Raw genomic sequence first — 13,054 nt, 5'->3', positions numbered from 1 at the left:
GTGATTAATCCTCCGGGAATTCTAGCGCAAATTTTCCTACAAATGTTGGCAGAAATCCAACTGCTCTTGGATCTGCTGCAGAAGTTGCTCCAAAATTGTCTACGGAAATACTTCCGAGAACTTCTATTGAAATTCATTTGGGAATTTCATCGTAAGTTAAAGTAAATTCTTCAAAAATAACCTGCGGAAAATCTTCAGAGCCTACTTGCAGAAATCCCTTCATGAACTCCTGCGGTAATCGCTTCAGAAATTGTTGTAGAAATTGATTGGTAACTTCCTGCGGAAAAACTGCCGGTGTTATTTTTGAGGACTTTTTACAGAAATTCCTGTGATCATCTTTATAGCCTACCTGATTTTTTTTGTATGTTCAAGGTGGCATTCTTGGAGATTTTTTTAAGTCAATGCAGGTCACCGCTCCAAGAAATTCCGAGGAAATTCATTCAAAAATTTCATTATAATTTTTCAAATTTAAATGCTGCAGAAATCGTTTTTAGGCTGTGGAAATTTATTTACACGGAATTTATGCAAGGATCCTCTTAGGTTCTGTTGGTAATCCTGTAAAAATACCATAGGAGTTATCCGAAAATATCGCAAGAAATCCTTCAGAAATAACTTTTGAGAATCATTTTCTAATTTTTGAACAACTTCTGCGGAAGCACTTAACAGAATGAGGCATCAAATCAAAGAACATTTTTGTCTTTTCAATTGTTGTATAACCCCTTATTCGTTAAGGGCTTGGACAATTCCTAAAAGGTTAACAGCATTCAAACGTGATTTTGTTCTCAACAACATTTGCTAATAAAAATCATCTAGATAGACTTAACAATAATTTTTAAATTGTCGTCCTTAGATCAAGTATTAAATTTACACCTAAAACTAAATCCGCGCGAAACCCTAAAATCATTATGTGAATCCGCGCCAAAACCGCGAAAACCGCGAAATTCGCGAAAATCGCGAAATCCGCGTAGTCGCAACAACCCTGATTTTAGAATCATACATAGAAAGATGGTCTTGGAAAGAAAAGATTTATTTTCAATAATGCGCAGCGACGGAAGCGGCAAGATTTGACAGTCATCCCATATATTTTCTGTCAAATCTACGCCATCTATGCGAATTTTTTTAAGCGTCTTCCGCCGACGCGTATTTGTGATTCTGCTGCCGAATGCAACTTGCTCCTGTCACAAACGATTATGATTTGCCATTTGAACCAAATTTGTCTCGGCTCAACCTGCTCTGCCCATGATCGCATAATTGTAACATTTGCATTTTGGTTGATTTTGTGAATCGTTTGTCAGTTCTCCCCACAAACTCAATAACTTCCAGCTTACCACTGATAAGCAAGATAGTAAAGCCTATTTTACTGTTGTGGGATTAGATGCAGTATATTGAGCTTTCTGAACGATTCACAGACTTTTTACAAAATGAACAAAAATGCGAGTGTTACAAATATGCGATCATGGGCAGTGCTCTTCTTGAAATTTCGGTTCTGAAAAGAACCGATTAATTGCATTGTTTGGATTTGCAAGAAAATGTGGCTTGAGAGCTACTTCCACCGATGATTGCCAGTCGATGTACTTTAGATACCAACGTTGCAGAAATGTACTCCACCGCGCGCTGCTGTCATGACTGCCAAAGACGCCATCCAAGCGAAAAAGCTAACCGATGTTCCGATCGGCGCAAAAAAATAGATTTCCCGCGGAGAGCGGTCCCACCTTCGGCATCGGCGGATCTTCTGAAAGAAATCTTATTCCCACGACGGCGTTGGTAGTGCAGAAGCACTCAAATGAAGTTTTTCTCGCAACATTTAGACTATCGGTTGGCTGTTTCGCTACGAAGGGTTGCGTACTTAGCTGGTAGTGTAGCCTGGGCACTGTTGTCCTTCTGATATCAGCTAGAGTGCGACCTGGGGGCTTGCTTAGGATGTGGTGGGGTTTGACAGTTTGTTGAAATTCTATAAAAAGCTACAAGTATCCGCAAGCAGGTCCTATCAAAGCGACCGTGTGCCGCTCAAAGCGCACTAGCCTAGTCCTGATGTTGGATGGGACTTTAAACAAATTTGACCCGACTGATCGAGCGTACCAAGGAGGTGCGGCTCCAACAGCGTCTGTTCTGGCATCCAGCAGCTGAGTACGAAATGCTTTTCCTCGGAAGCTATATCTAAGATGGCAGCCCCACCCCGAGGGTAGGGACTTTAGGCCAACAACCTACTGCTCCCGAAACATGACAAAACGTTTGAGAAACCAACGAAGAAAGATCGAGATCTGATATAACAGCAACGACTTTTGAAACAAAGGACACGAATTGGAACAAGGAATGTTTTAACGTTAACTCAGCAAGGTAAGCTGGCCCAACTCGCCAGCGAGGCATGGCGCGTAAAGCTCGGAATCCTGGGACTGTGTGAAGTCCGTTGGCCAATCTTTGGAGAACACAAATTACCATCAGGACAGGTAATGATATATATTCAGGTATTCGAGGGAACAACGCACCCCGGCACCAAGGAGTTGGTTTCCTGCTTCGCGCCCATGCACAGGCGGCGCTCATCAAGTGGGAACTAATTAATGAGAGATTAATCATTGCCAGAATCAGAACACGGATAAGGAATCTCACGATAATCCAATGTTATGCGCCGACCGATGTTGCCGAGTTACAGGACAAGGAGGAGTCCTACAGTGAACTGAATGCCGTCGTAGATAATGTTTCGAAAGGTGACTTCAAGATCTACATGGGCGATTTCAATGCGAAGATCGGCTCCGACAACACGGACTATGAGCGTGTCATGGGACGCCATGGTCTTGGAGAAATGAGTGAAAACGGTGAACATTGTAATTCCTACATGGTTCAATTCAACCAGAGGAAAAATCCTAACTGCCGGAGGCAATTGAAATGTATTAATAATAACTAAAAAGTAACTTAGCAGATAAGGATGATATTGTTAAGAAAACACGGAACACCTAGTCTAAGAGATGAATGCATGTATTAGATAATTAGCAAATAAAATTAGTTAAAAAAAAGTGAAAACGGTGAGCTGTTGGCATAATTCTGTGGCAATAACGATATGTTTATTGAAGGTTCGACCAGTGGACAAAGTCACGTGGGTCTTTTGTGATGAACAAACTGAAAGTCAAATCGACCACATCTGCATCAGCCGAAAACGGGCAGCGGATGCTCCGGAAGGTGGCAGCGTAGAAAAGCAGTGGACGTCCATCAAGAATGTCTTTAGCGAAGCAAGCGACAATAAGTGAGCTGCGCACTCAGCGGAAGAAGTGGATTACGGATGCAACCTGGCGGAAAATCGAGGAGCGTACAGAAGCAAAGGCCACGATAGAGCGGGCAAGAACCAGAGCAGTCAACTAAGAGTCCAGTCAACGGTATTCGGATCTAGAGAAGGAAGTTAAACGCTGCTGCTGACGGGACAAGCGAGCGTGGGTGGACTCCCTGGCCGACGTAGGCGATAAAGCTGCAACAACTGGCGTTGGGAATCTGGCTGTGTGCGACAATTGGCATTGTTGTTGTGTGTGACAATTGAATTGTTCTCAAAGTTCTGTGCAAAGTTATCCTATCCCACTTTTAGTCCATGTGTTGTACTTTTTACAGCAGCGCGTGTCCCGGAAGGTTAATATTTACCAGAAATTATGTAAAAACTTTTTAAGCTAAATGATACGGAATTATATTGTTTTCTGAACATCATAACTTGCTATCACATACTAAAGTTTGACAGCTTTGATGTCTAGATTAAAACCCCAGATTAATCCACCTAGCGGCGATGATGCCTTTCTCGTGCATCAAATAAAAGTATTGAAAAAATCACAATAGAAAAAGTAAATAAACCACTTGGTCTGGCTGGATCGCAAAAACTATTTTTCGATTTAGATATTTTCTTCCAAGGAGGACCCTTGGAAAAAAACAATGATTTTTCAATAATTCATAAGTGCAATGTCCGATTGGGGCAATTTTCAATAGCAAACAATGGGACCGCATTCCCCGTTGAATGCAGCTTGTTGCGAGTAAATCGGGCAATACTAAGTTCAAAAAAGTTTCGAGTTAGGAGGCGTGCTTAGGACGTGGTGGGGCTTGGCAGCGGGCTCTGTTAAACCTCTACAAAAAGCTGCATGTATCCGCAAGCAGGCCCTATCAAAGCGACCGTATGCTGCTCAAAGCACACAGGAGGCCAGAGAGTGCCAATTGGCACATCAGGATCAATGCCAGCGAGATCCTGATTATGGCATTCTGGTCGTGTGTTAACGGACCTTGTCTTGGATATCGTAATATTGTGAAATCGAGGGCTGGCAGTCTGACATTCTACTCTTTTAGTGGGCTAATGGCTAGGCTGTCTTCCGTCCCTCCAAAATCGAGGCGGGCATTGTAGCACGCTGTCCAATCCTGCCACCAAGCTTTCCCTGTTGGGTGGGAGAAAACTCAGATGTCCTTTCCTTACTTGCGCTTATCTGGCTCTGAACACTCTGAAGAAGATCCCATCCTCGGATCGAAACATCTGCGATGAAATTAAATTGTCAACGCTGTTATTCACGAATGAAAGCCACTCCGAAAAGCAAACTTATTGAAACAGTTTTGATAATTGTGTAATTTTAGATACCAAAATATTGTTTTGTACATAATTTGCACGGCGATCAGTAAATCTCTGTCCATTTAGAATCCAGAATCATTTATTGTATTGTAGCGGCACGGAAAGTGACCACCGCAAGAATTTTTTTTACAGCGGTTTGTCTACCTAGGCGCCCACTTGCTGTGGTATAAATATCACGAAGTTTCATGCAGCGTGTCAAAAATTATTCCAGATGGAAGCCGAAAGGAGAGAAAAAAGTCTGCACACCCACGTTGATAATCTTGTCATCGACGATGGAACCTACGTCAAAATGGATTTCGGACAGCTTCCTAGCCAAAAATTCTATATGGTGACGGCACGAGGAGTAGTTCCTGCGAAGTTTAAGTTTGCTTTTTGGACAAACTTGCAAAAAAACGGATGATTTTGGCAAGGGATATGCAACTGTGGGGCATAGACCTAAGTGTTTGTGACGAATAAGACGATGGACTCGAAGCTGTACAAGGAGGAATGTCTCAAAAAGCCGCGGTCGACCTTCCATAAAGCCCATAAAGGTCCCGTGAAGTTTTGGCCAGATTTGGCGAGTTGCCACTACAGCCGGGAAGTCATCCAGTGGTACCGCGATAATAACGAAGATTTCATCGATAAAAGCATAAATCCACGTAACTGCCCACAGCTTCGGCCCATCGAGACATTTTGGGCAGTAATGAAGCGGAAGCTTAAAAAAGTGGAAAAAGTGGAAAAACAGCTCGGGACGCGGCTCAGATGACCAAAATGTGGAACAAATGTGCCAAGGAAGTTGACTCCGGAGGTGTGCAACTTTTGATGAGAGGAATAAAGAAGAAGGTGCGAATTTTCACTAGAAACAAGAAGAAATTATTTGTATCAATATTTTTTCTTAAAGTACAGTGAATTACCCTAGTAACGGTAACGGAATGACGTACAAATAAGGTTAATACATCAAATTAACCTTATTTGTACGTCAATCCGTTACCGAGATAGAGATGATTTTATTATTCCGGATTCTAAATGGACATAGCTTTAAATCAAAGCCTATTGAATCCTGACTATTACAACTACCTCAGTGTATAAAAGCTGTGAAACGAATAAACTAAAAACATTTTACAAATTTCGGTGAATTTTGCTTCAAATCACTGAAATTTCAACAGTAAAATTTTTCGTTCAAGATACTCGGAAGCCTCCCTTCAAGAGGATCGGCAGCCTCCTTTCAAGTGACTGGGAAGCCTTCTTTCAAGTGACTGGGAAGCCTCCTTTCAAGAGGCTCGGAAGCCTCCTTACAAGAGTATCGAAAGCCTCCTTTCAAGAGGCTCGGAAAACTCCTTTGAATAGGCTCGGAAGCCTCTTTTCGAGAGGCTCGGAAGCCTCCTTTCAAGAGGCTCGGAAGCCTCCTTTCAAGAGGCTCGGAAGCCTCCCTTCAAGAGGCTCGCAAGCCTCCGTTCAAAAGGCTGGGAAGCCTGCTTTTAAAAGGCTACGAAGCCTCCTTTCAAGAGGATCGGCAGCCTCCTCTCAAGTGGCTTGGAAGCCTTCTTTCAAGTGGCTAGTAAGCCTCCTTTCAAAGTGACTGGGAAACTTTCTTTCAAGTAACTGGGAAGCCTCTTTTCAAAAGGTTGGAAAGCCTCCCCTCAAAGGGCTCGGCAGCTTCCTCTCAAAAGGCTCGGAAGCCACTCAAGAGGCTTGCAAGCATCAATTGAAGAGACTTGCGAGCCTCCTTTCAAGAGGCTGGGAAGCCTTCTTTCAAAGGCTAGGAAGCCTCCTCTCAAGAGCCTAGGAAGCCTCCTTTCAGGATGCTCGGAAGCCTCCTTTGAAGTGGCTGGGATGTCTTCTTTCAAAAGGTTGGGAAGCCTCCTCTCAAAAGGATCGGAAGCCTCTTTTCAAGTGGCTCGGCAGTCTATTCTCAAGTGGCTCGGAAGCCTCCTTTCAAGTGACTGGGAAGCCTCTTTTTAAAAGGTTGGAAAGCCTCCTCTCAAAAGGCTCGGCAGCTTCCTCTCAAAAGGCACGGAAGCCACTCAAGAGTCTAGCAAGCATCAATTAAAGAGGCTTGCGAGCCTCCTTTCAAGAGGCTGGGAAGCCTCCTTTCAAAGGCTAGGAAGCCTCCTCCTTTCATGAGGCTAGAAAGCCTTCTCCTTTCATGAGGCTCGGCAGCCTCTTTTCAAGAGGCTCGGAAGTCTCCTTTCAAGAGGCTCGGAAGTCTCCTTTCAAGAGGCTCGGAAGTCTCCTTTCAAGAGGCTCTGAAGCCTTTTTTCAAGAGGCTCGGAAGCCTCCTTTCAAGAGGCTCGGAAGCCTCCTGTCAAGAGGCTCGGAAGCCTCCTTTCAAGAGGCTCGGAAGCCTCCTTTCAAGAGGCTCGGAAGCCTCCTTTCAAGAGGCTCGGAAGCCTCCTTTCAAGAGGCTCGGAAGCCTCCTTTCAAGAGGCTCGGAAGCCTCCTTTCAAGAGGCTCGGAAGCCTCCTTTCAAGAGGCTCGGAAGCCTCCTTTCAAGAGGCTTGGAAGCCTCCTTCCAAGAGGCTCGAAAGCCTCCATTCAAGAGGCTCGAAAGCCTCCATTCAAGAGGCTCGAAAGCCTCCATTCAAGAGGCTCGAAAGCCTCCTTTCAAGAGGCTCGGAAGCCTCCTTTCAAGAGGCTCGAAAGCCTCCTTTCAAGAGGCTCGGAAGCCTCCTTTCAAGAGGCTCGGAAACCTCTCTTCAAGATGCTCGGAAGGTTCCTTTCACGAAGCGCGGGAGCCTACTTTCAAGAAACTCGGAAGCCTCCAGAAGTCATCAAAGTCTTATGGGTTGTATAAACTTAATTTGAATTGCAAAGTTTCACAGAATAACGATGATTTCAGACAATATTTTGGAGAGCCATATATTGCGTTAGTTTTCAGGTCCGTTTTCCATATATCTTATGAGTTATACTTATTTTCATTAACAACGAAAAAAAGGGGGTACTACCTCAATGAATGTAAAAGTTCGAATGGATACCTCTCAAGATAAAAAGTTGAGAACCGCTGCTGTAAGGCATGCAAAGATAACCATGGGATCATTAAAGGCAACTACTCCATTAGGATTCGATGGCAGCCACAAGGGAGACCCAATTACAATGAGTGAAGCTAAAAATAATTCTTTTGACAACTTTGAAAAAAGCATCTAAATGGGATCAACTTGCCCAAGTGTTGCAAGTTACCCCATTTGATGTTAACCAATTTCCCCATGGGTGGATTTTAGACCATTCTCCCCTACAATAAAAATATTAGCTCTTTAAAAATTATGAAGTTTGATACCCATTATTTATATATTTGAAAAAGTAGAACTATGGCCACGTTGCTCACAGCCGGTTTCACAGATTTTACGGAAATGGCCATATCTCAGGTGTTTGTCAGCCAATTTGTGATAAATACCAATCAGCTTGAGAACAGCTCTAGTTTCTGTAAAAAATATGAAAAGGGCCACTCATGTAGAAAATACAAGCGACTAAAAAAAATAGCAATTTTGACATGCCCTCAAATAAGCCGGATCTAAAATAGATATGTCCCAGTTTCCCAAAACTATATGAATTTTCCCTTTGAACCCTGGCAGAGAAAAAAATCGGTTGGTATATCACCGAGTTATGATCATTTGAATTTAAGTTAGATTTTGTCTGTCTCGCTCATTCAATTCAACCCATTTACACTATTATCGCTGAGTTATTTGAATTATTGATTAATTGGCGTGATGAGTCTCGCTGCATCCCAGGCTAACATTACCTCCCGTTACCCAATGCGTTGTTAAAAACATTTGATTTATTGGAAATTTTGAATTTTTTAAATCGCAACACGAAGAAAGCAATATAAGACAAATTTCATTGACGTTGAGTGTTCTGATCAGCATGTTAGAAACCTTGTGGTAGGATTGATCTTTTCGACTCAATAATAATTTAAACGAGTCTATGATTAACAACCATTCTGGCATAAAAGGCAAGATGAAGTCACAGGCCTTGATTCATCAAACTCAGGTAAACAATTAATAATCAACCATTTTTATTTAACCCTATTGGCACCGATCCACGCTGATAGAAGTCAGCTCATTCCATTGAGGTATCCAATGTACTCACCGCACTCATAAAATTTCACTCTCGACCTCAATCTCTCTTCCATTTATTCCATGCTCCAAAACAAGTAAGCATACATGATTGACCGTCGAAGTTAGGTCTCGGTCTTGACTCTTGTTGAACGGTGTCAGTATAGTAATCTATATACGAAGCTTCGACCACATACTATGTAGCCCCTCTACACGATAAGCATGCGAAACGTGCTCGCGATTGTTGTTATTTTCTTTCTTCATTGTTTTTTTCTTTCTTTTCTTCCGATTCCATAAGTTAAGGTCAAACCGCATCAACAGTAAACAAGCATGCCATAGAAGGCTCTCACGCTGACATCACCACCAAGCAATCTGCGGTGCGGTGCGAAGTGCCACGCGCTCACTCACAGAACGACTACAAACCTATATGAATCGATTCCTATGTAGGTATATCGCAGGGTGTCAAAAAATAGTATTTTCAAGCAGTATTTTGTAGCTTCTAACCAAACGTTTTCCACGGAAAAACATTAAAAAATTACATATAAAATTACGTTTATTTAGGCCACTTCACTTATAATTTAGAATTGTTCCGAAAACATAAGAAAACAATAACGCAATCAAACACATTTGAAGTTCTTTATCATTTTTGGCACACCCGGCTATACTGTTCTACCAATAAACTAAACACAGCAGTACATCAATAATCGGTGCTAGTGGTGCAACTTTGGATTAGCCATGTTAGAAGTAAAATGGTTACTACGATTTACGCGCAGCTTGATTAGTCAACCTCGTTTTCCCATCGCGGGCAGCTGCTGGATCGCCGACCGCAGCAAGCCGGATATATTTTGTTGCTGCACCCAAGGCACACTGCGCGGTGTTGAACAATTACCTTCTTTCGCGATAGATTGACCAAGCCGATTGGATAGATTACGACGAAAAAAATGTAATGAGGGCTATTCCGAATTGATTTATACCGGCCGATTAGCCGATAAGCAGCGCAGCTGTTACTCGAGTAAATAAACTACGGAAACGTGCGTTTGACTGATATCCAGGAATTTCTCCGGCTGAGGTGAATCGAAATGGGTCACACATGGGAAGTAAACTTTTACGAAGTACGGTGCACTACTCTGGCTGGGAAAATTGTTCGCTTGAATTCGATTTTTTTACATCATCGTCTGTCGCTCACTCGTCGTTTCGGGTTATTTTTATTTTTAGTCGATCTTGACGAGATATTCATGTTTTCTTCCCCGTTACCTACTCGGCGCCGTTCGATATTGTCTGCGATTTTGTGCTGTTTCTCGTCAAAGTGGTCGTTGTTGTAGTAACTGATGTAATCGCGTTCGTACGAAGAATGAAAATCTGATCTTCTCACTGTTCGGCGTTTTTGCACATCTGTTCTAACCTTTTCACATGATTTTCAGCGGTACTTTTTCACTTTTTTTCTCTTGAAACACACACACCGTCACTTCTTATGAAATAAATAATGGTAAATTTAAACATGTTCAAATCTCAGCTGATTGATGAACGATTTTTTAATCATTATAAAATTGATAATAGATATTCAAGCTACGCGTTGTAGAAGCGACATCAAAATTTGTTCAACGAGGTTTGCCGTAGCAATACTGAACCCAGAGACCGATGGAGTGGAGAAATGTTAAAATGATACCGTGATAAAAATCAAACCCATTTTTTTATATATAACACAATGATTTATTAAAGCAAAAACCCGTATTTGAACTCCAATTGATTTACGAGAGGCTATAAATCCAGGAGATTTTAGATGACCACATGCTGTACACGTAATCTAATCTTTGTATCACTGGGCTGGGAACATGTAGAAACACCCTCGGAAGCTCCTCTAGGAATTTCTTAGTAAGTTTCTCCAGGAATAACTCCGAAAGTTCCTACAGGAATTGCTCCAGAAGTTCTTGCAGGTATTCCTCCAAGCATGCCTCCGGAAGTTCCTTCAGGAACTCTTTCGGTACCGCCATCGGGGGTGACAATGGGTCATCGTTTTCACCGACAGTCTGGAGGTCGTAAAGCAAAATCGTTCAAAAAGATCTCTTACATTTTAGTCTTCTTGCCCTCAGATGTACTCAATCCAATCTACAAGTATTCTAAGGGGTTGAAACAATGACCCATTCTCCCCCCATTTGACCCATTGTCAGCCCCGACGACGGTAGTTCGTGCGTAAAATCCATAGGAATTTACTCCAGGAATTTCCACGTCGTGGGTTGCTGCAGGAATTCCTCTGGAAGTGATCCTTCAGAAATTCCTCCACGATTTCCTCAAGGATTCCCTGCGAAAGTTCTTCCAAGAATTTATCCGGATGTTTCTCCAGGAATTTCTCCAGATTTTTTTAAAGCCTAAAATAAGAATAGAAGCTAATCCAGAAATTTCTTTAAGAAGTCTTTTAAATTACCTCGAGAAATGTACAGAAATACCCTTTAATTTTTTTGAATGAATTGAATTGAGATTTTCTGGAGGAATTTGTATTTTAGTTTTCTTGAGAATTTCTGGAAGAATACTTAAATGAATTTTGGGAGGAGTTCCTGGAGGTGAGTTTCTTGGAATTCATTCAACTTTCGAAAAAAAATTAAATGGTATTTCTGAACATTTCTCGAGGTAATTTAGAAGACTTCTTAAAGAAATTTCTGGATAAGCTTCAATTCGAATTTCTTGGTTAAAAGGAAATCTGGAGAAATTCCTGGAGAAACATGTGGATAAATTCTTTGAAGAACTTTCGCAGGAAATCCTTGAGGAAATCATGGAGTAATTTCTGAAGGATCACTTCCGGAAGATTTCCTGCAGCAACCCACGACGGGAAAATTCCTGGAGGAAATTCCGATAGATTTTACGCACGAACTACCGAAGGAGTTTCTGTTGGAACTTCCGGAGGTATGCTTGGAGGAACTTGGAGGAACACCTGCAAGAACTTCTTCAGCAATTCCTGTAGGAGCTTCCGGAGCAATTCTCGGAGGAATTCCTGGAGGAACTGCTGGAGGAATTCCTGAAGAAACTTCCGGAGCAATTCCTGGAGGAACTTCCGGAGTCATTCCTGGAGGAACTTCCGGGGGGATTCCAGGGGGAATTTCCTAAGGATTTGTGTTGAAGAGGCTCTGGAAGCCTCCTTTAAAGAGGCTCTGGGAGCCTCCTTTCGAGAGTCTCTGGAAGCCTCCTTTCGAGGGGCTCTGCAATCCTCCTTTCGAGAGGCTCTGGAAGCCTCCTTTCGAGAGGCTCTGGAAGCCTCCTTTCGAGAGGCTCTGGAAGCCTCCTTTCAAGAGGCTCTGGAAGCCTCCTTTCAAGAGGCTCTGGAAGCCTCCTTTTGAGAGGCTCTGGAAGCCTCCTTTCGAGAGGCTCTGGAAGCCTCCTTTCGAGAGGCTCTGGAAGCCTCCTTTCGAGAGGCTCTGGAAGCCTCCTTTCGAGAGGCTCTGGAAGCCTCCTTTCGAGAGGCTCTGGAAGCCTCCTTTCGAGAGGCTCTGGAAGCCTCCTTTCGAGAGGCTCTGGAAGCCTTCTTTCAAGAGGCTCTGGAAGCCTCCTTTCGAGAGGCTCTAGAAGCCTCCTTTCAAGAGGATCTGGAAGCCTCCGTTCAAGAGGCTCTGGAAGCCTCCTTGCAAGAGGTTCTGGAAGCCTCCTTCCAAGAGACTCTGGAAGCCTTCTTTCAAGAGGCTCTGGAAGCCTCCTTTCAAGAGGCTCTGGAAGCCTCCTTTCAAGAGGCTCTGGAAGCCTCCTTTCAAGAGCACAGATAGAAAAATCCACTGAAATTTCCGCCAAAAATCATGCACATAAATGGAACGTCATTATTAGCGTAATTCCACAACGGATATAGCCTAAATGTATACAATATTTGACGTGAATCGTCTATATTGCATGCAAGTTGTAAGCAATCTTGTTAGGAAGAGGGCCATTTCAGCGAAGAATAGCGTAAATTTCCGCATGGCAAGTTTTACGCGCTTTTTACATTTCATCATTTTTTTCTGTGAGGCTCTGGAAGCCTCCTTTCAAGAGGCTCTGGAAGCCTCCTTTCAAGAGGCTCTGGAAGCCTCCTTTCGAGAGGCTCTGGAAGCCTCCTTTCAAGAGGCTCTGGAAGCCTCCTTTCAAGAGGCTCTGGAAGCCTCCTTTCAAGAGGCTCTGGAAGCCTCCTTTCAAGAGGCTCTGGAAGCCTCCTTTCAAGAGGCTCTGGAAGCCTCCTTTCAAGAGGCTCTGGAAGCCTCCTTTCAAGAGGCTCTGGAAGCCTCCTTTCAAGAGGCTCTGGAAGCCTCCTTTCAAGAGGCTCTGGAAGCCTCCTTTCAAGAGGCTCTGGAAGCCTCCTTTCAAGAGGCTCTGGAAGCCTCCATTCAAGAGGCTCTGGAAGCCTCCGTTCAAGAGGCTCTGGAAGCCTCCTTTAAAGAAGCTCTGGAAGCCTCCTTTCAAGAGGCTCTGAAGTCTGCTTTCAAGAGGC

At 43.3% G+C, this 13,054-nt stretch overlaps 2 protein-coding genes across 9 annotated transcripts in view; both read right to left on the bottom strand.

The window, feature by feature from the left end:
- The window catches only part of LOC134225132 (protein enabled), a 185,427-nt gene that overhangs the window by 34,434 nt on the left and 137,939 nt on the right, over positions 1-13,054 (bottom strand). The gene's annotated exons all lie outside the window — the stretch shown is intronic.
- Positions 1-13,054, bottom strand: part of LOC134225131 (uncharacterized) — a 105,370-nt gene that overhangs the window by 80,108 nt on the left and 12,208 nt on the right. Inside the window, exon 1 of one of the 6 annotated variants that reach the window (XM_062704941.1) lies at positions 9,503-10,074. The exons of 3 other annotated variants lie outside the window; for them this stretch is intronic. Coding sequence is in view for 2 of the 3 variants with exons in the window: in XM_062704938.1 (XP_062560922.1) it covers positions 8,648-8,690 (43 nt within the window). In the remaining variant the exon portion in view is untranslated. Of the gene's footprint in view, positions 1-8,647; positions 8,706-9,400; positions 9,429-9,502; positions 10,075-13,054 lie in introns of those variants that run through there. 2 more of the 6 variants (XM_062704939.1, XM_062704938.1) reach the window with 2 other exon arrangements.

The sequence above is a fragment of the Armigeres subalbatus genome, chromosome 3 (assembly GCF_024139115.2).
Source record: "Armigeres subalbatus isolate Guangzhou_Male chromosome 3, GZ_Asu_2, whole genome shotgun sequence".
Lineage (NCBI taxonomy): Eukaryota > Metazoa > Arthropoda > Insecta > Diptera > Culicidae > Armigeres > Armigeres subalbatus.
This window is presented reverse-complemented; position numbering and strand designations above follow the sequence as displayed.